Source organism: Biomphalaria glabrata, chromosome 11 (assembly GCF_947242115.1).
Source record: "Biomphalaria glabrata chromosome 11, xgBioGlab47.1, whole genome shotgun sequence".
Taxonomy (NCBI): Eukaryota; Metazoa; Mollusca; class Gastropoda; family Planorbidae; genus Biomphalaria; species Biomphalaria glabrata.
Window position 1 is genome coordinate 12,299,597 of NC_074721.1, and position 23,629 is coordinate 12,323,225.

Here is a 23,629-nt window from a genome sequence, read left to right on the forward strand (position 1 = left end):
GAGACAGAGGCACATGACAGAGCAATTTGGCGTTGCGCTTTGAAAACCGGCGCACAGGTTGCTGAGGAAAAAAGAACGACGCTGGCAGAAGAAAAAAGCCAGAGAAGAAAAGCAAGGACCATGACGCTAGCTCCAGCTGGAATAACCTGCCCGGTGTGCTGCCTAACATTACGGGCTCATATAGGTCTCACCAGCCACATGAGGAAACATAAAATCCCAGTGCAAAGCCCTCAGCCCCCTGGATGACAAAGTGGTCATCATCGAACCACGATGGACGAACTATATATATATATATATATATATATATATATATATATATATATATATAATATTATATATATATATATAGTCGTCTGCTATAGTATATTGAGAAGAGATCATTTGCTTGTCCATCAGCATAACGTTCTGGGTAATACATCTAGAGGTGAAAGACCTATTACCTGCTTAGAAACAGCAGCTACGCCAGACCCATACGAACTGGTGCACTCATTGGATGGCTGTCTGGTCTGGTGTCATACGCTTCGGACAGTCGTCTGATGGTCCCTATTTATGACTCTGTATATCACTTGCTCTGTGGCCTAAAACACGAAAATGTAGATTTGTGGTATGCTATTTGAACACCGAGTCATATAGAAACAGATGTACCTTCCGTTTTCTTAAGAAAGCAACTTTTTTAAACACAAGAAGCATTTTTCTATCTCAGTCTCAGATGTTTAATAACATGGCCTTCCATTATGCTACATCAAGGATAGATCACTTCCTTCCCTCATATAGAGAACTAGCCTGACATTACCCGCGGCGTGCGGGTCTAAGTTTGTGTTTACTAATGTAGTTGATTGGATTTAGATGTATGTTAAACGTAGCTAATGATCCTTTCAAGTTTTTTTCTCTTTCGCTACGAAAATAAAATTAGTTTTGCAAAAATGGGTTTACCCGAAGCCGATACATTCAAATCTATTAAAAACGAAAAGAGCGATAGCTTTGTTAAATTAAATGAATTATAAAGTGAACAATTTAACGAAATAATTTTTAGTACGCGATTCATGAATGAATAGAGATCTAGGCCTATCTCAACTCGGCTTCGCAGCTTTTGTAAACGAATGTAGTCTCTTGAAAATAATGCTTTAGAAAACCAAATTTGAATGTTTATTTGATCAAAATATGAAATGAATGGGCTATAATTAGTATGTTTATGTGTTTAAGTATAAAACTATCTGTGCGAAGAGAAGTTTTATGAATTAGAGTTTTAGATCTAGGCATGGGATTATAAAGTAAACAATTAAACGAATTAAATTTTAGTACGCGATTCATTACGATATTGTCTAATGAAAGAATGTTAGTCAGAAAATCTGTAGTCACAGATATAAGGAACTAATTTATGTAAAAAATGCTTTTGAAACACAAAATTGAAGGTTAATTTTATTATATAATGAAATCAATGGATCTTCTTTTGTATTTTCATGTGTCAAAGTCAAAAACTATCTGCGCAAAGTGTATTTCTTAAAATTAGATCTAGGTCTAAATCCTTTCGATCTTTTCTCATGTCAACATTGTAGACATGGCCTAGATCCATAAAATACTATAGCTGTAATAGAGTCGGACAACTTTATTTTTTTTGGGGTCTTAAGTTTGTTTTAGGGCTACAATACATACACTAAGGTCTAAGATGGTACCCAAGAAACATTCCTGCCAAGTTTTATCAAGATTGGTCAATGGTTTTGATGTCTATAAGTAACATACATACACCTCACATTCTACTTTATAGTATAGATTGATAGTGTGACGATTTCTGTTTATTTATTTCTTGCTTATGCTTTTTATATTAATTGTTGATTAACCAGAGTCATCACACGCCGGAGATTATATTAATAATTTGATAATTCACTGAAGAAATAACATCTGTATTCTCTCGAAACTCCTTTAATAAATTTCTCCAGATTACTTATAAAATTAGCTTCTCAATTCAATAACAACTTGACCTATTTCTTCATAAAAAAACAAACTTAAAGATACAACAACAACTTCAACTAGTATAACTTCGGCTAGTATAACAACTTCAACTAATGTAACTTCAACTAATGTAACTTCAACTACTATAACTTCAACTAATGTAACTTCAACTACTATAACTTCAACTAATGTAACTTCAACTAGTATAACTTCAACTAATGTAACTTCAACTACTATAACTTCAACTAATGTAACTTCAACTACTATAACTTCAACTAATGTAACTTCAACTAGTATAACTTCAACTAATGTAACTTCAACTACTATAACTTCAACTAATGTAACTTCAACTACTATAACTTCAACTAATGTAACTTCAACTACTATAACTTCAACTAATGTAACTTCAACTAGTATAACTTCAACTAATGTAACTTCAACTAATGTAACTTCAACTAGTATAACTTCAACTAATGTAACTTCAACTACTATAACTTCAACTAATGTAACTTCAACTACTATAACTTCAACTAATGTAACTTCAACTACTATAACTTCAACTAATGTAACTTCAACTACTATAACTTCAACTAATGGACCCGCAAGTGTTTAAACATAAGACTGTTACTATCAAAAAGCATTGCAATGCGATGACCCCGACTAACTAACTTTCCCCTAAATTATACTTTTCTCAATCGTACTTTCCAGAAACATAGAAACTTCTAGTTCCGAATTCCCCCTGAGTCACGTGGTTGTGTGTATACAACGCGCACCGTGCTTAGGTTTAGTTCGTTTGTAGTGGGAATCTGAAGTGTTTTAAGTCAGTATTTAGTGGTTTCAATTTACTCATTAGCGCTTAACTATAATTTGTTAATAACAGGATAATCTAGAGATACATTTTTTAAATAGTTTCAACTAAAACAAATAGTTAAACCTTTGATAGAAAGTACCGAAGCGTTTGCCTATAATCTGCCATACTGAGATCAAGATTTCTTGATCTACAATGAATGACTACACTTACAGTTCTTTGCATACGGGTAACCAGTCCTAGAAAAAAAAAAAGTAACACTTTCGTCCCCCCCCCTTCCTCTCTGCCCAAGAGTAAACAAGCTTGAACTTGAGTAGAACACTAAAAGTTGGACAGCAGACCAGTGTGTATTGGTCAGATAGCTCTAGGGCTAGTGTGTAGTCGATATGTCGACTAGTTGTTATAATAGATAAAAAGACTGCCATGTGTTTTCCTTGTGCGTAATTGCTTCAGTTGTTTAGCGAACAAATAACACATCTGATAGTCAAGGATAAATCTAGATCTACTCTTACAGTTACACAGGCCAAATGTCTGACCCCGCCCTTTCATTGTTAAATTTGGTTTCTAAGTAATAAAATGGATCTAGATCTGTTTCGTCGACGCATTTTTGAAACTTTAATGTAACATTTTTTAAATTTCTTAAAAAGGATAGAACTTTTAATAACATAATAATACATCATGTATCCAACACAGAAAAATAATTCTTAATGTTATCGATGTGCATAATGTATATTGGTTTAGCGGAATATGAAATACATAACGTTAAAAAATAGCTGAAGTTTATGAAAATAACAATGTTTCAACTAATATGCATATTATCCCATATATAGGCCTATATATATAAATAAATAAATATATATATATATATATGTGTGTGTTTTGTGTAGTTTATACCATGCCTTTTTTTAATCTTACAAGAACGTTTGTAAAAACATCTTCTTCTGTATGTGAATGTATCATCGACAATGTGTTGACGCTTGTTGTGGACTATAAAGGAAATATCATTGATAATTTAAACTCATCCTTAAACAGTTCTTGGCCCTTTATGAAAACATTCGTATAATTATTTGAACATTCAGGGAGTTCGTTGATGTACTCTGTATATTTTAAAATGTTTGTAAATGTAAAATTTCGTAAAAATAGAGGAGCAACAGCAATGGAAATATAGGAAGACAAGGCCATTCTCCTCTTTGTTGTCCAACAATCACCTGACTTTGGTTAAAATAGGTCAGAAATACAGAACTACCTCATTATTTTATAAACTGTGACCTTCTAAAAGCTGACGTATGCTATTGTTTACCCTTAACCTCTTTCACTGATTGGATGACTAAAATTAACTTGTTTACTCTGGTCAACTCGGACTTAACCTGGGCTTCTAGAAACTGGTCGAAATAGGTCACAGTCTCGACTCCTGACAGATAGTTTGCTTCCCTATGATGTAGTTTTTAAAGCCGTCTGCTACTTATCACATATAGAGAATAGAAAGCTTGCTTCCCTAGTGTATTCTTTTAACAGCCGTCTGCTACCTATCACATCCAGAGAATAGAAAGTTTACTTTACTTTGCTATTCTTTTAATAGTCGTCTGCTACTTATCACATATAGAGAATAGATAGTTTACTTCCCTTTGGTATTCTTTTAAAAGTCGTCTGCTACTTATCACATATAGAGAATAGATAGTTTACTTCCCTTTAGTATTCTTTTAATAGTCGTCTGCTAGTTATCACATATAGAGAATAGATAGTTTACTTCCCTTTGGTATTCTTTTAACAGCCGTCTGCTACCTATCACATATAGAGGATACAAAGTTTACTTTTCCATGCTATACCTTTCATTGTGTATAATGTATAATTGTGTATAATATAGTGTATAAAACGGACAATATTTCGGCTCGGGTATAAGCCACCAACAAACTAAATCATAATCTAGATATAGCTTGTCACCCATTGTTTCTAATGAGGTACGCAGTATGACATTTCTCTTAGATTGCAGAGAGAAGAACCCCAAATTGATAGAACCGTTATGTCACTTTGACGTGGAAAACACAGAACAAGGTAAAGAATTTTGTTTTCTCACGTAGGATTGTAAGAAATACAAATTCTTCCATTTCTATCCAAATTTACTTGTAGGCTATGAACAAGTTCGTCATGAATGTGTTGTGTTGTGCAATGAAGGCAATTTGAGGGGTGATATCTCAGACGTCTGGTCTTCAGAGCATTCTTTTTTTTAAATTTTTCTCTGCACTTGTTTCTCTCTCTCTCTCTTATCTCTCTCTTTCTTCCTGTCTCTCTCTCTCTTTATATATCTCTCTATTCTCTCTCTTTCTTTCACTTTCTCTAATTTTGTTTCACTTTCTTTTACTTTCTCTCTTTTACAATTTGTTTCATGTTCTTACTCTCTTCTTCTCTCTCTCTCTCTTTCTTTTACTTTCTCTCTCTCTCCTTCTTCCCGTCTCTCTATTTCTATACCTCTCTATTCTCTCTTTCTTTCACATTTCTTTCACTTTATCTCTTTCTTTCTCTTTATCTTTCTCTCTTTCACTCTCTCTCTATACCTTTCCATTGTACGTTTCTTTCTCTCTTTCTTTATCTTTCTCTCTCGTTCTTTCTCTCTCTCTTTCTCTTTTTATGCTTAAAGTTTATCTCTTTGTTCGTGTCATTTTTTTCTTAGCAATATCTCTTCTCAAATAGCCCTATCTTATACTATCCTAAGGTTCTCTTCAACAATCTCTTTATTCCTCATTTATTCTGTCTGCATGCATTTCTACTCCTCTCCCCCTCCCATTTTACTCTGTCGCCCCTCTCCCTATCTTATTTTGTTGTTGTTGTCCTTTCATGTATGTAATTATTGTCAGCTATCATGTTAATTCAAGAGTTCACTTCCTTACTATGAATTCCACAGACACGCGACATTTTGCTTTCACTTGGGCGAAGCCAACTACCAAAGTTGTGCCAAGCGGGCCATACAAACATACGCAAACAGAACCTTATGTAACGATCAATCATTTTTATCCTCCAGGAGGGTGAGTAACATCCACAAGGTCCTGTGTAACGTTTAAAGATAACGGAGAGAGTATTTCAAACCGCAAAGTGCGAAATTCGGCAAAAAAAAAAGAGAGTAAAATTCCCCTTCCAGACCTTACGATCTATGGTGCAGATGATGTAAAGGGCATCTGTTTCTGTGGTCCATATTAATGATGGTGTCATGTGGCCAGCACAATGACCAACCGCCTTTACGTTTCCCCAACTATAGGCCAGAGAAACAGATGACCTCTACATTATCTGCCCTATAGACCACAAGGTCTGAAAGGGGAATTTTACTTTAAGCACGGGCGCTAAATAATTTGGGCGCTTTGATAATAAGACATCCTAACTACTCTTTACATACTTGGATTGGCAGATATTGTTACTCTTACATCAGAGTCGGCACTGGGGCTAAATAATTTGGGCGCTATGATTATAAGACATTTTTACTACTCTTAACATACTTGGAGAAGCAGATATTGTTACTCCTACATCAGAGTCGGCACTGGAGATTGGGCAGTCAGTAGATAAAAAGAAATGCCCCTGTCCTGCTTGTGATCCGGAATCACAATGTCTCTGATGCCGCACAGTGTATATATTTTCTCAGTGTAATGGCTATTTATGATCACTATTGCAATGATTCTGATTTGGTTTTAATAATACTATTGTCTACTCGTTCAAGGAATCTGATGTAGTTTTTTTGACAAAGCTTATATCAACTTACTCTGTATGTCTGGTAAAACGTTTGTACACGTTTGTATCCCAATCTCTGACTAAGCTGAAGTCACAATTATTTCTTTTACATGGAAAAAAAAAAACCTAGTTAGTTAATTAATTTTTTTTTGGTATCTCGAACAAGGGAAAAAGATTTACTTGACTGAAGTGGTGGTATAAGCTGAATTAGTCCCCTTTAGGTCGCCGCTCTAAATTGAAACAACAATAAACTAAACAATTTTCCATAGTCATATATACCTCACTAGCAAGTGGTGAGCACGTCTCCTTGAGGAGGCGTTACCCACGAGATCGAATTCAGGTCGTTCCCCCTTTTTTTATGTAAATGCTTGTAAAAACCAATTACGGTAAAAAGCACACAGCGGAGCATAGGTCTGTCTGTCTGCCTGTCTGGTAAAAAGTGTGTACACGTTATTTCTTCCACACCTGTTCTCAGATCAAGTTGAAACTTCGCACAATTATTCATTGACATAGACAAGACATGAATCCATAAAAAAGTAATCAGTAAGACCATTAATTACTGTAATTCATTATTTAGCTTAATAGCAAAAAGGGAAACTAATACTACAGTATTCACAGATATGGCTAAAATTTTTATGTTTAGTTCCCCTTTAATAATTGTTAGCGCTATTTCTCCCTTCGGTATTCTCCTATAAAGTTGATACTTTAAACAGTTTTGGTATCGAATAAGGGAAATAACTTCTACATTATTGGTAGATATAATTGACGATACCATGGTTGATTTGACCTCTTTTAATTAAATTAATGTCTGATTTTATAAACTTTAATTTGTGTTATATAAAAAGAGCATGAATTCCCCTTTAATTCTAGACCAAATTAAATATTTTCTGATTCTGATTGTTACGTTTTAGATCTGGATCTATGTGTAAAGCATTTTATTTTTTAAATTCGGCCAGCTATCCCATGATCTCTTTCACAGGTATGAAGTGGTGTATTCAATCAGGGACACAAAGCCAGTTATGATAGATTACCTGGAGTCCAAGAATTGGGTTGACTTCTACACCAGAGCCGTCAAAATTGACCTTGCCCTTTACAATGCTGACACGAAGATGTTGACAGTGATAGAGCATGTGTTTGAGTTCACATCTAGTCAGTTTTGATTCGTAGTTTGTTATAACGTTTTTTTTTCTACCTTAGTTTTTTATTAACATTTGATCGAGCTAAGTCATTATGTCTGTCTGGGAGGAATCTTGAACAGATTTTATCTCCAACTTTCCGGTCTTGGACCAATTTAAAACTTAGCATTATTATACATTGTCAACAACGATCAACTAGTTAATTAATCAGTTAGCCATAATTAGTTATTTTTCATATGGGAAAATTGGCTAAATTGGTGGCGGATGATCTCTGACAATTGTCGCACTAATGTAAAGGAATAAGTCATTCGTTACAAATTTATTGAAAAAGGGGGCACGGTGGCTGAGCGGTAAAGCGCTTGGATTCGGAATCGGGGCTCCCGGGTTCGAATGCTGGTGAAAACTGGGATTTTTTAATTTCAGGATTTTTGGGCCCCTCAACCCAGCTCTAATAAGTACCTGACATTCGTTGGGGAAAAGTAAAGGTGGTTGGTCGTTGTGCTTGCATAAGGGCCACCAAAACAGATGACCTCTACATCATTTGCCCTACTAGATCGCAAGGTCTAAAATGGAAACTTCTTTACTATAGATTACAAAACCTTTTTTTCATATAATTGAACAGCTTATTGGCAAAACAGTCAATTATAAAGGCTGGAGTTTGAATACATATTCAAGCATTTTTATAAAAATTGCTTTTGCAAATATAACACTTAATGTAGCTAAGAATTAGATGTTTCAAATGAAAAGTGCTTTCCTTACGCTGGGTGTGACAGCAAGTTTTTAATTTCTTGTTTCAGTTGGTATTACCCAGGAGAGCATACAAGTGTCGACGTTTCCTCTCATTTACAGCAAAGACTCTACAAATATGCTCTTTTTGATGGTTATTTTAATTTCAGTCTTTAATGTAGCATTTGGAATAGCAGACATTATACTGGTAAGTTGGAACAGTACTTAGAAATGAATCAACTCTATATATTTTACGGCCAAAGGCGAAAAACTGGTCAATTCGGGAAACTGCCATTATGAAATGACATTGCCTCCAACCTATGTTCAAAATATCCGGCGACTTCACGATTTTGCCAGCCGGTTTACGAAATGGCAATGGACGATCGACCAAAGTCAACAAAAAAAACTTTAATGATAATTAGCTAAGATGACATGGAAGTATGTGGCCTGGCTACCGGTCAGCGAGCGTAAAGACCCGACGATTCGTATTATGTATAAGAAATTAAATTATGTTATTATATGCATGTTATTGGGCTCTGTTTTGATTTATTTTTATGCTTGCAATGTGACCTACTTTTTTTAAAACTGAAAGCATGCTTATAGAAAACTATAGAAATATAAGCCAAAGAATAATACCTATAGTGCAACCGCTGTCAGAATAAAAAAAAAATCACAGGGCAGGACTTCTTAAAAAAAAGGAGCAAATGTACTGAAAATTTTCAGCACAGCAAAGCCAGCCAATATTACACAGGAGATGTTTTCATCAGCACATTGTATATTGGCCAGGGATTTTCTGGCTTTTCACTAAGTGGCAGGTCGAAAAAGCATATACACTTTGGATTTCAAGTACATCGGATATTGGCCAAGCGAAATAGCCGACCGATTCGCGAAACGGCCTCACTTCGGGCTTTGACAGTACCGCATGTATCGATTTTTTAATTTCAGGATCTTAAGGGCGCCTCTGAGTCCACCCAGCTCTAAAGAGTAACTGACATTAGTTGGGGAAAAGTAAAGGCGATTGATATTTGTGCTGGTCACATGGCACCCTTGTTAACCGTGGGTCACAGATACAGATGACCTTTACATTATGTGCCCTATAGATCGCAAATCCTGAAAGGAGAACTTTACATTGATGTGTACTTTACCCAATATCGGAACATAGTTTTAACTGAGCTTATGACGGACGAACTACGTAGTCATTTCGCTTCGTGGTCCTTATATTTGTTTATAGTTTTATTTAACGCAAACATAAAGGTTAAAAGTCTAGGATTTAGTGACACATCTAAATAATTGGAGGTCCTGTGCAAGATCATTTTCGTAGGATTTGAAATATACCAAATATTTAGCTAGCCGCGGGTACCTTTCATGCGCTGAATCTTGGATAGTCATCCCTGCTTTTTCACGTGCCAGAACTCCATTCTGTTTGCCTGGTATTTTAACTAGGTCAGCGAGTTAGAATATTAGATTGGTTTTAGATCGAACGTAGCACTTTTTATAGTGGGAAGACAATTTCCAAATTGTTTTTTTTAAGATGTTGTCTACGACTCTACCTTTTCTTAGTAATTAGGTACAATAAGACATATTATGTAAAACAATAAAAACAACACAAGATATTGAAAGTTTACAAAAAGAATTAGAAGAATTACAGAAACTAAAGCAAATAAAAGCACTTGTATTATAACTCAGAAACTAGTCACATCGACTAAAAACTCATAATATCTAGGTGTAATAATAAATGAAGGTTACCATGGAGCCAGGGGCGGACTGGCTATATGGGCATTCGGGCAAATGCCCTGTGGGCCAGTACCCAAATGGGCCGGCGGGGCCACCGAAATGGCCTGATTGAAGTCACTATGGCACATGTCAAGTTTTTAAAGGTTTTATAATATTATTATTATGTTATTATTATTCTTTTTATAAAAGTCCCTCTGAGCGTCGTGTTTAAACAAAAGATCTTTCACAGACATTACAGTGTAATAATATTTTAATCAAACACATTTTCCGAAAATAAAATGTAGAATGTAGACAGTGCTACTAGTAGGCTTCATCTTTTTTGGGCCTACATAAGTGCTGATGTAAAAAGACGCTATATTGCTTATTAAGATATAGAGTTTTCTGTATGCATCGATACATTATCAAACTTAACAATGATTTTTAAGGACCGATGCACCTAGACATGGATGCCCATCACATGATGAGAATTTGTGGGCCGAATTTTATAGAAATGCCAGGGCCGATTTTGACACCCAGTCCACCCTGCCTAAAACCCCCATGATCAAGCTAAACATGAAGGTTTATTAAAATAATTTTGTACAAACCAAACAAGAACATAAAACTAAAATGCTATTTAACTTTAGTAAGGCCAATATTAGACTATGCATCCTCTGTTAGGGACCCCTCAACTCAAGAGCATTAGGAAACTAGAACAAATACAAAATAGAGCAGTGAGATTTACAACAAAGGAACATTGTAATTTGATTAGAGTAACACCATTAGTAAAATCACTAAACTTAGAAACACTTCAGGACAGAAGAATAAAAAGTAAAGTAGATATAAAACACTGAACTATAATTTACAAACAGAAAAACAAAACCTAATGAAATACTCAGAAAGATGCAAAGATAGAGGCTCATTTCTTATTTCTTATGATGTTCAAATTCTAACAATTCGTACAATTCGTCCTTTTCCTCAAGTGCCATTAAATAATGGAATGGGTTGCCTGAATCAGCCATGAAAACCAACGACTTAGCAGAGTTTAAGTCATTGATTAACATGCATGACTAGATTTACACATGAAATGTTAAGGACGTAATTATCTTCTTTTTTGAAGTCACGTCTGTAATCTATAAGATAGTAGCAAGATAACAAGAGAGGAAAAGAAGACAAAAAATATGAAGAAATGTGGTGGCGATAAAATGGAACCTAAAGTAAAACGTAAGAAAACAAGGTTGCAAAGACAAAACACAAACTCAAAATCGGCCCCCAAAGTAGTCCACCCTGGCAGGAAAAAGGCAGGTTTCAATATTTTCAGAAGAATATCGGTATTAAATTGTATCAGAAGTGGTCCACACAGGCAGGTAAAAAGGTAGGTTTCAATATTTTCAGAAGAATATCGGTACCGTATTAAAGTCTATCAGAAGTGGTCCACACAGGCCGGTAAAAAGGTAGGTTTCAATATTTTCAGAAGAATATCGGTACCGTATTAAATTCTATCAGAAGTGGTCCACACAGGCCGGTAAAAAAAGGCAGGTAAAAAGGAAGGTTTCAATATTTTCAGAAAGAACATCATAATGAAATTCTATCAAAGGCAAATGACAGAGAAGGATGGAGAAAGAAGGTTGACAGATCATGTGTGGTGTCCCAAAGGTCCAGCAGACCAAAGGATAGGTGAAAGTGAATGTGAAGTTAGATGTGAACCTGGCCTAACTGATGTCTTATAATGAGTATCTAATTGATCTAATTGTTGTGTAAAGGGTCAATCTCTTATTCAAAGCCTCAAGAAAACATTTCCGTAAAAAAAAAAAAAATTGCTAAAATACTTCGCTTACCGTGCATCAGATAAAAAAAACCTTGCTATTTATAGTTTTGCCGCCAAGTATGAGAATTTCCCAATATTGTTTCTTAGATCCACCGGAGAGGTTTTCGAAAACACTTTTCTACCTATTTCTCCTGGTTGAACCTGTTGGAAAGAATCTTCTCAGTATGCGTAATAGTTGGTTTTCTTGTCAAAATGTCTTATACTAAACGTGCGGTGAGTCGTTGATAGATAGATAGATAGATGGATTAGATAGATAGATAAACAATAGATAGATAGATAGATAGATAGATAGATAGATAGATAGATAGATAGATAGATAGATAGAGATAGATAGATAGATAGATAGATAGATAGATAGATAGATAGATAGATAGATAGATAGATGATAGATTGGATTGGAACGCCCCCCCCCCTACCTCTCTCTCTCCCATTTTCTTTATCTGGACCCCCCCCCCCACCTATTTTTTTTACACGTTTGACTTGCAGTGGTATGACCCGTTATAATACGCCTACCCCCCCATACACACCTATCTATATATTTTGCCCTTGAATTCTAATATTACTTTTCTCCCTCTTCCACCCTCCTCCCATAAATAGTCCAACATTCAATATCTGAATTTTCTTTGCCCTCTCGATGCAATGTCCAAATATTAAATACTAGTCGACCGGCGGCGTAGCATACGCCGCTATTTTGCAGGGCCGGCATTTGACCACTGCAACTTATGCGTCCGCAGTGTGCCCCGCACTTTCATGGGACCCGCGCTAAAACTAGGTGTATAAATTATTAAATTAAACCATTTTGTAACTTATAACAGATTTCCCGCGGCATCCTGATTTACTAGGAGTTCCTAGAAATCTCCTGAAATTGCAAAATATACGAAAAGGTCCTGGAAATATCAGGAAATTATTAAAATCTTTTCAAAACTCATACAAATCTCCTGAAATATATAGACAAAAATTGTCATTTTGGGGTGTCATTCAATATGGAAAACGCCAATCCTAGGTGCGATAAAAAAACGGCATTATGCAATACCCGTATTGTGGAATCTAGTGAAAATGAAACATTTGGTAATTCTTGCTATTGAGCGTGATCTATGCAGGAAACAGAATTCGTATGATATACCAGTGATGCACAAAATACGGCCCGTGGGCCAGATCCGGCCCGCGACGTGGTTTCATCCGGCCCGCCTTATCGTTGGCACAAAGTGTAGAAGATTGAAAGATGTATCGTTACCTACGTTAGGCTCTCATTTTTTCTCTGATAGATTTGTACCATGACCTTAAATGTGTGTACGTTTATGAAATGGGAAAACCGAAGAAAGTACAAGTGGACTCTGAATTTAGAAACTACTAGGAAAAGTGACACGGATCTTGACTTTTTTTTAAATTTTTGTGGAACATGATGATAAACCAACATTTTTGATTTGTAAAGAAAGTTTAGCTGTTGTTTTAAAAAACATCAACATATAAACGGCATTATAAAACAAATATGACGCCATTCTTGCTTTGAGCTATGAATGAATATGAATAAAGATAGTTGAAGATTGGAGATTGGAAGATCAATGGTAATATTTACCAAAATGAGAAAAAAAAAATGAGTCAGTGGTAAAGGTATCTACAATAATATTCACTTTTAAGGCAGAGACTTGAAGCCATTTTCCGACCCGAGAAAACAAAGATAAACTTCAAATATCTTATTCATTGATTAAGTACTAGAGCCACAGGTTTCTAATAAAATTGTTTCAGGTCAATTTCATTTCGTTTTGGTACCTTTTATTTCATGTGGCCCGCGACACGAGTGTCAGAAATTAAAATAGCTCACATGTCGAATTAGGTTGGGCATCACTGTTATATACTGTATGACTTCTCTACACGCAAGGCTCGTGTAGTAATTCTGTGCGTAGTAAAGAATGAATAAAATGCAAAGACGAATACATTTTCTAATACAAACTTTTAATTTCACTTATTAGCCTTATCCCTACCAAAACTGGGCCCCACAATGGTTAAGTACGGCCCTGCTATTTAGCGACAGGTGAATACAGAGTAGATTACTTGTTCTCTTTCCATTACTTCTTTGTCACAATGGTTATGTCCAGTTCTGCTATTTAGTGACGGGTGAATACTACTTTTTCTCCCCTCCCCCTCTTTTTTTCACCTCTAAAATTACGTGGGGTAACTCTAGTCCGTCCGACTTGCAAAGATAAAAGAGTGATCTTTCTATTACTTGAAGTCCAAACTCTTGAGCCATGAAGAGAATTATATATATTAATACTTTATTAATATTAATGCGGAGTTTTGGCCACACCCTACAATTTTTTTTCTTACATCAAAACGCTATTCCATAGAATTTCAACCCTTGGATTTGTATTTAACCCTTTCTCCTCTGGTGGAACAGTTCGGAAAGAAACTACAGCATTCGTAAATCAGTCCACTCTTTTCGCCTGACTTTTTATTTCCTCACTGATACATTTAGAATTTACATCTAGAATTTACATCGAACCTTTATCTAGATTTGCACCTTATACACACTTAAAATTTTTTACAATACCTCTATATTCAAGTCACTTTTTTAATGCAGGAACCTGGAGGCTGGGTATGTGGGCGGACAGCTGATCTCAAAAACAGCTCTTACGGTTTTCTTAGCAATTTAACAGTTGGTGTGTATCGCTGAGAAAAAACAATTACGAGCTCGTTGGCCACACTGGGAAAACTCTAGTTTGACCGTTATAATTTTTCAAAGTTAAAAACAAAAATTAAATTTGGCTTGAGAACGAATGGGAATTTTATATCAATTTTTAAAATCTAAAATTCATTAGTTAATAAAAGAAAACTAATCGCTCTATAAGTTGTACATAATGTTTTTACAATTAGCACAGACTTGCGTCATAGAAAAAAAAAGTAAAAAATATAGGCCTATATATATTTTTTTTAAACAGGTTTTCATTATCCTATTGAGCTAAAAATTTCTTACATATAATCGTGCTGCTTGGAAACACATTTTATTAAAATTTCCAAAAGATCCCTTTCAATACTTATTGACTTAATTCAAATATCTTTTTTTTTTCATTTTATATAGATGCTAATTATAGATTTAGAGCTATATTTATTCGTAAGAACCTTTGTAGTTTGGTAATCAATGTTGTTCTGGATTCGATCTCCACACATACCATTCTTTTCCTATTTATTTTTCAATGACTAATAAAATAAAAAATCTTTATCTTTCTTCAGTATCTTAACTCTTTCTCTCCGTAATTATTTACCACATTTTGTTGGAATCAACGGTGGTATCGTCAGTTAGGAGAGAAAGAGTTAACATTAGTGGGATTTGATTTAACAGTTGTTGTTTTTTACATTGCTTTTTTTCTGTAGTTAACTTTTAATAGTTTTTTTTTTATAAACTTCTCCAAATTATCTGCAATCGACTTACTATGCTCTGATCTGTGATATATAGGTACGACCACTTTCAGATGATGTAAAGGTCATCTGCTTCTAAGGCAGCCGGTTAACGACGGTGTCATGTAGCCAGCACGACGACCAACCGACTTTACTTTCCCCATCTCAGGGGCGTCCTAAAAATCCTGAAATTCAAAATTCCAGTCGTCACCGGGATCGAACCCGAAACCTGTCTCTTCGTAAGCCAAGTGCTCTACCCCTCAGCCAGCACGCCCCCTATTTCAATGTATGATAAAGTCATCACTATTTTACTGGTCTAAAATTACAGGTGAAAGATGTACAGAACGTGTACTTTGAGAACAAAGAGGCCACAGTGTACATTGACTTTGCTTTTGCTACCACCATCACAACTTTCATCCAGACCTCCAGCTGTATGATGGCGCTTGTTATATTCATTAAAATTATTTTAAAGTCTAAGTAAGTACCAATAATACTTAGTGTTTTCCATACATTTAGCTGAAATAATAATAATGAGGGCATTGTCTTCGATTCCGAAAATTAAGGATGAGTGCATGACTACGCATACCCAGTTGTGACCTGCATATTTTTTTGCGCATCTCATGCAGACAAAGCCGTTGTCCGCGTTTTCTTTCCGTCTTCTGCGCCTGTCTTCAATAAGGGCTTTCCTTTAGGTCTCAAAAGTGTGTCCCGCAGCCTTTTGTGAGAGCTTTCCAACTGTCTCTTTCAGATGTCAGAAGCTCATGTGCGACCTACATATTTTGTTAAAACTAATGCAGACATAGCAATTATCGGCAAAGAATGGGGGTCTATTTAAGATTTCTTTTCGTCCTTCTACATCAGTCTTTGGCAAGGACTCTTCATTTGGTCTTAATTTGTGTATCCAGAACATCGAGAGAGCACTTCAGCTGTCTGTTTCAGAGGTCATGAGATGCGAGGTGCTTGTCCCAAAATGGCGCTTGATTTTATTTTTTTTAGCCCTTCTTGGGTGGGTGGGGGACCTCTTTTATGCCGTCCATCTAAACGCTCGGCATGTGGACATCCCCCATGTGAAGGGTGTCAGAGCCAGCGCAGCTGTGGATCGGGACAAGTGCTTCTATAATGGACAGTAACCCTCAATATAGATGTATTAAATTCAAGGATCGATTTTTTTTTCTCCTAATTGTGAAAGTCATTAAATTTTTTCAGATTTATTGCACTCGTTTTTAGTTGTTTATTTTTCATTAGCTCTACTTAACATTTAGAGTAAAAATCTTGAAATACAATATTACAGAGGCGGCCCCTAATTGTACAAAAGGAAACGCACCTTGAGCTTATCAAGGATATCTTGTTGGCTGTCTGGAGATCAAAATGTTTTGCTGTATTGATAATAGAAAAATAAAATATTTACTTTTTTTTCTAACCAGCGACGACCTTTTTTTTCATTCTCAATAATTAGATTTTTCTTTCGCAATTTTTTTTCTTTAATGTTGTTTACTGTTCTTGGAGTCTTCTGTCCTTTTTTTAAAAACTTTATATAAGTGTCTTTTTATTCTCCTCCACAGCAACATCCCAGCGTTGTCGCAGTTTCTTATGTTGGTGCCTCCCGTGTTCTCCCTCCTGTACCTGCCCATTCTGACCGTCATGTGCTTCGCCTACATGGGCTACGGCTTCTTCCACGACATGGAAGAATTCCAGAGCTTCCTTAGCGCCTATTTCACCACCACCAACTTGATGCTGAACCAGAACGTCATCAAGGAGATCGTGGAGTACAAGATCCTGAGCGTCCTCTACATCGTCCTCTACTTCTCCGTCATGAACTATATCGTCCTGAACTACTTCATCGTGCTGCTCACGGAGCACTACGGCCGCATCATGGAGGAACGGGTGGAGCAGGAAACAGAGAGCCTGCTGCAGACTTTCAAGAAATGGTAAGCCCGTGGAAACTCGAAGAAGAAGCTCTCTCGCTGGCGTTCTTTTATTGTTTTAACTCTTTCTCTCCTAATCGACGATAACATCGTTGATTTTGACCTCATTAAATTAAATTAATGTTTACTTTTTAAACATGACTTTGAATTATGTAAAAAGAGCATGCATTTCCCTTTAATTCTATACCTAATACAGCATTTTTTTAAATAAAAAACCACAAAGCTATTGTAGCACAATCATAAAATGGTAGTAAAGTAGTAATTAGTAAAATTAAGGATTCCTTCCAAAACGTGGAAAATTAATTACGGAGAGAAAGAGTACACAAAGCTTATATCGACTCACTCTGTCTGTCTGTCTGGTAAAACGTTTGTACTTGTTATTTCTCCAACACCCAATCTCAGATCGAGATGAAATTTCGCACAATTATTTCTTTTACCTGACAACACAAGAATCAATAAAAGAAAATTAACCAATTAGTTAATTAACTATTGTTAATTAATTATTTTGTTTGGTATCTCGAACAAGGGAAAGAAATTGTACTTGACTGGAGTGGTGGTATAAGATGAATTATTCCCTTTTATAGAGCTTCGTCTAAGGCTTAGTGAACACAATCATGAAGTAGAAACAATAGATAAGTATAAAATCTTCCATGTTCATACGCTCTTCGCTAGCAGATTGGTTATCGTGTTGCATTGAGAAGTCTGACAAGGCTTTAGCCTACGAGTTCGAATTCGGGTCGTTCTCATATTTTATAAACACAATTAAATAACGATCACCCAGATACCCGTTCTTTCTCCATCTTCCCCTTCCCAACTAGTCTAGACACGTGATAGGGTCATAGCGTATTGACTGGTCAAGACAAGTGATAGGATCATATTGTATTGACTAGTCCAGACAAGTGATAAGATCATAGCGTATTGACTGGTCCAGACAAGTGATAGGATCATAGCGTATTGACTAGTCCAGACAAGTGATAGGATCATAGCGTATTGACTAGTCCAGACAAGTGATAGGATCATAGCTTTGTGACAAAGCTAAAAGCATGAAATTGCACTAAACCAAAACAATTGGTAAAAATATTTCTTATCGCACAGGTTTATTATTGTTAATTTAGATCTATTACAAATTTAATGACATGACTGATCCAAACTAATTGATCAAATCACACTTAATATAAGCTTTGTTGTTGATGTTTTTTTACAGTTTTTTTTTAATTTGCTCGTTATGAAGGTTACAGTTACACTTTTAGAAAAAAAAATTATTAAGTACTTTGCTATGAAGTTTTTTTTTCAGTGCCCTATACAAAATTGAAATTATAAATTTCTTAATTCGTTGTTTTGCTTCAGATGATTTATATAACTTCTTTGTGTAAATGTTTCAAATGTTCCTATAGAAATGAAAAAAATGAAAGTCCCTTGTTTGTTGTAGAAGTTTCAATCTGGTTAAATTTATATAGCTCACAGATGGGCCAACTAAGTGGCCCGCGGGCCTACTCCACCCCCTCCCTCCAAACAAAGTTTAATAGGGCCTACCAAATGTTTTGTTATAATAATTACACAATTTCAATCACAATGTAAACAATCAAGCTTTTAGAGCGAGTTTAAAAGTGGAACAAAATAGCAGATTTTTATTGACTGTGATTCATTACTAGTTGTTGCGTAAACCGATATACAAGTCGTATTTTATAAAGATGATAAAGGACAAACCAATGTGGTCTCTTTTGCTATTTAACTTTGGCCGTTTAGAATAACAATAATTGTCTCGATTGCATTTGAAGAGAGAGAGAGAGAGAGAGTGAGAGAGAGAGAGAGAGAGAGAGACTTTAAGTTAAAATATTGTTTTAACCCTGCCTTGCACCAGTGCTTGAGGTGCGCACTAGCGCACTAGTGAACGTAAACAGGAAGAGACTAGAATGGAGAGAAGAACAGTGCATCAGGGATTGTGAAGAGTCTGAATGTTTGGGAAACTAAGAAGAAGCCAACTTTTGATGCTGCCTGAAGGTTGTAGTAGGGACCTGGAGCGAAGCGGGGAAGGCTGTCGTTGATCCACATTCGGGTTAAGTAGCAAAGGACTGGTATACTTAGTAGTGAGACTCTGGGGAAGCTGAAGGATGAATCATCATGTTCTGTTATGTGTTTACCCTAGTGAATAAACACAACTATTATTTCCTGTTAAACTGTGTTGAGTTGCATGCCTATTCGTTGAGTGCCTAACCTAGAGTTACAACAATTGGTGTCAGAAGTGGGATTTAGGCAGCTCAACAAAAGGATAAGAATGACAACGCTTAGGAAGCTAGATGAACTTAGATGTAAACAGTTAAAAGAGGAGCTCCGAGACGGAGCTGAGGATCTTCTGTGACAAAGAAAAAATGAGAGCCAGTCTTTGGCAGGCCCTTGTTGATGAAGGGGAGGATCCGGAAACATACCTGTTTGAGATAGAACCAGATATTGGTGAGGTGCTGAACACCATACAAAACTGGTTATGTGAACTTTGTACTTTCCAGGATTCGATGAATCATTCTATGGACAAACTGATACGTAACGTGCAAGGCCAGATCAATCCAGTAAGAGAGAGGAGTCCATCATTCAACAACAATGAACCGTTACTCATTCAAGACTGTGGCTGTACTGATAGTTACAAAGAATGCGTCAATGTTAACAAGAAAAACGCAGATGAACAGAAAAAGACAGTTGAAGCAATAGAAGTAGTCTGCTACGGGACTGAAACTTTTGCTGTACCAGCTTTGAGTGCCACAACGACCCGGACAGAGCAGGACAACTTTAAGCCTGCGTTAGAGCCTGTCACTTTGGACCTTAAGGACCCCTGTCGATCTACCTACGAGTGGAACTTGAATTTTGATTGTTGCATTCAGGCGGTAAGCAACAACTGTACATGCGGTGCTTCACGAAGGGAGTGCAAATGTCAAGAAACCCATCAACAGGGTCTGAAACCAGTGGACTTCGATACTTCTGTTTTCACCAGCGAGAGAGGCCTTGAAGGTGGTCAGAAGAACCCTGCAGCTGATGAACTTGTGCACATAGGACGTTGCCCACGTGCCCCACAGACATGTCTTTCGGACACGCTTGAAGATTATGCCGTGTTTGACAACCTGGCCTCCTGGGGGCCTACGGTGCATCAATAAAGCGTGCTGGAGCAATGTGTAAGACCAATGGTCTTGATGACCACCGCCATGACATCCACTGCCTCTCTTCCTGACATGAAGCTGCCGTCGGTGCTGATTGAGAGAAAGGCCAGACAACGAAAACGACGCCCCCTTAACCAAAGGCAGATCAACTGGAGAAGGAGAAAACGGCACCTGCAGAGAGCAGTGTGGATCGCTTTGTGGGGAGCACGGTCCATGCAATCTGTGACTCCCACTGACCGACCTCCACCTGCACTGATCAACCGTGAACATATTTCTTTTCGGGACGAAAAGACTAAGGTGGGGGTAGTGTTGTAACCCTGCCTTGCACCAGTGCTTGAGGTGCGCACTAGCGCACTAGTGAACGTAAACAGGAAGAGACTAGAATGGAGAGAAGAACAGTGCATCAGGGATTGTGAAGAGTCTGAATGTTTGGGAAACTAAGAAGAAGCCAGCTTTTGATGCTGTCTGAAGGTTGTAGTAGGGACCTGGAGCGAAGCGGGGAAGGCTGTCGTTGGTCCACATTCGGGTTAAGTAGCAAAGGACTGGTATACTTAGTAGTGAGACTCTGAGGAAGCTGAAGGATGAATCATCATGTTCTGTTATGTGTTTACCCTAGTGAATAAACACAACTATTATTTCCTGTTAAACTGTGTTGAGTTGCATGCCTATTCGTTGAGTGCCTAACCTAGAGTTACAACAATATTTTCAGAGACATTACCATACCATTAAATAGATATATATCAAAATTAGCATTTGAAATGTATGGTTTCTGGAAAAATAAAAATTCATGCTGGTGAACGGTCGTTTATAGTTCTGAAATTTTGCTAGTATTTGAAAGGTTGTAAATTTAGAATATGTTTCTCTAGAATTTTAGGCTTAAGGCGAGCTTTTGAAATCTTTGACGACGTTGCTACTGAAATGTTTTATTAGAGTTTTATTAAGAGTGGAAAAACTACAATTTGGTGTATCCGTTGTACAAAATCAAGGACGTGTTCATAAGCTATGATTTTTTGTTCGAAGATATGCGATTATTTGCGTGCACTTTTCAGCACGGCAGAATCAAATTCCATTTGTAGCTTATATTTAGTTGAAAATATTGAAGTTCAACTTGACATTGTTTAGTTTATCGATAGATAAGATAAGATATCGTGAAACCCTCCACAGTACACAGATTTTATTTCGACTCTACAAAGCAAAAATTAGGCATTGTTTTCGATTCCGAAGATTAAGGAGGATTGTTGCATTTAACAGGATCACGCAAACCCAGTTGTGATTTGCGAATTCGGCCACACTAATGCAGGCAAAACCGCTGTCCGGTTAAGGGTCTTTTTTTATTTTATTTTTTTCTTCGTCTGCGCCTGTCTTCGACAAGGGCTTTCCTTTTGGGCTTCGAGTGTCCCGCGTTCTTCGCGAGAAGTCTCTCGCTGTCATTTCTAGAGGCGGCCTGCTAAGAAATGTTTTCGTCGGTGTCTATGTCAATGATGGAAAAAATGGCGCTTAAATGGATCTATGCAGCGTTTCTGATGGGAGATTTTTTGGGGGGAAGGGGGTGGGGAGGGCCAAGCTTAAATGACGCCGCCGTAAATAAGGTATACACCTATGTAAACTTGTAGTAATGTCCAACAATGTTTCTCTACAGGTACCAGGCTCAGAAACTGGAAAAAACAGATCTAGAGGATACAAAGGAACAACAGGATAAAGAAGAGGAGGAGGAAGATGATTCCCTTGATAACGATTACATAAGTCTTTCACCAAACTCCATTGGATATGGTCAACTGATCAACTATATGAATTCCCTCAGCGAAAAGAATAAAGATGAAAAGAATACAGATGAAAAGAATAAAGATGATAAGAATAAAGATAAAAAGAATAAAGATGAAAAGAAAAAAGATGAAAAAAATACAGATGAAAAGGATAAAGAACAAAAAAAATTAGACAGTTCAAAGAAAAAGTAGATTTTATTATTTTAATTAATAATGTGTACAAGAAGATTAGAAGGTTCTTAACACTCTACAATGTTATTTTGTCAGGTACAGACCTCTAGATTCTTTAGAAATAATTGTGCAATTTATGATATACAGATACAATTTGTAAAATATTATTGTGAATTAAAAATATTAGAAAATGTATCACTGACTTCAGTTGTAATTTTTAACAAGAAAAACATTCAAGAAATACATTTTAAAAAGACAATACCTCCATTGTACAAATAAAAATAAAATAAAATAAAATATAAACAAAATACATTTTTAAACATTTTACTCAATCTGGGTATCGAACTCATACTTTGGCGCCGTTAGTTCGATGTAGCGACAACTTAAGCCATTGGGTCAGAGCTACATTGTGTAATTTTATTATACCTATAGATATCTAGATCGATCTAAACTTCTGATTTAGAACTCTTAAGATATAGTCTAGATGCAGATCTACTTCTAGATGTAGAACTATTCTAGATTTAGAATATAGATGTAATCTATATTAGATTTAGGCTACGTAAAAATAAAAAGCAAAGTTTAGGTAACCTATCAATAAATTGAAAGAAACTTTACATATAATAAATAACTCAGTTATCGGTACAGTATGGCTGATAAGCTCCAGGAACGTTTTTTATCAACACAAAACTTTTAGCTATACAGAAACTAAATACTTGTTGGACTAACCAAAAATTAAAAAAAAATCTGCAGTGTAATAGAATTAATTTGAATGCATCTAGGGATGGCATTAGAGAATGGAATGGGTTGCTGAATCAGCCAGGAACAATTGAAATGCAAACGTTACCTAAAAGAAATAGATAATTACGACATACGCATTTCATTTGTTCATGCATGATAATCAATGACTTAAACTCTTCCAAGTCGTTGGTTTTCCTGGCTGATTCAGGCAACCCATTACATTCTCTAATGGCACTAGGGAATAAGTTATGCATGATAATCAATGACTTAAACTCTGCCAAGTCGTTGATTTTCCTGGCCGATTCAGTCAACCCATTCTATTCTCTAATGGCACTACGGAAGAAAGATATAATCACTTGTTCCACCGCATTAGGATACTATGTCATTGTCACTCTAGGACCAAAGACTAAAAAGTAACAGTAATACTTTAAACACTGAACCATAGCTTACAATACTAAAACACAGAACAACCTAAAAGACACAGAGATAAAAGGCACATTTCTTATTCCATATGCTAGGAAGAATTCGTATAAGTTCTATTTCTTCCCTAGTTCCATAAGGACACGGAACGAGATTTCTTTTAGTCCGCCAGGAAAATGACTTAGACACAGAAAGAGGACA

The 23,629-nt window shown here is 36.2% G+C and overlaps 1 protein-coding gene across 1 annotated transcript in view; it reads left to right on the top strand.

Annotated features, from left to right (window-relative positions):
• LOC106059714 (uncharacterized) overlaps positions 1-22,459 on the top strand; it is a 121,501-nt gene extending 99,042 nt beyond the window's left edge. Inside the window, exons 46-53 of the mRNA XM_056004630.1 lie at positions 4,742-4,810; positions 5,658-5,778; positions 7,452-7,621; positions 8,406-8,542; positions 11,960-12,085; positions 15,594-15,742; positions 16,828-17,193; positions 21,976-22,459. Coding sequence (XP_055860605.1) covers positions 4,742-4,810; positions 5,658-5,778; positions 7,452-7,621; positions 8,406-8,542; positions 11,960-12,085; positions 15,594-15,742; positions 16,828-17,193; positions 21,976-22,291 — 1,454 coding nt within the window. The 3' untranslated portion in view covers positions 22,292-22,459. The remainder of the gene's footprint in view (positions 1-4,741; positions 4,811-5,657; positions 5,779-7,451; positions 7,622-8,405; positions 8,543-11,959; positions 12,086-15,593; positions 15,743-16,827; positions 17,194-21,975) is intronic.
• The last annotated feature ends 1,170 nt before the right edge of the window (positions 22,460-23,629 follow it).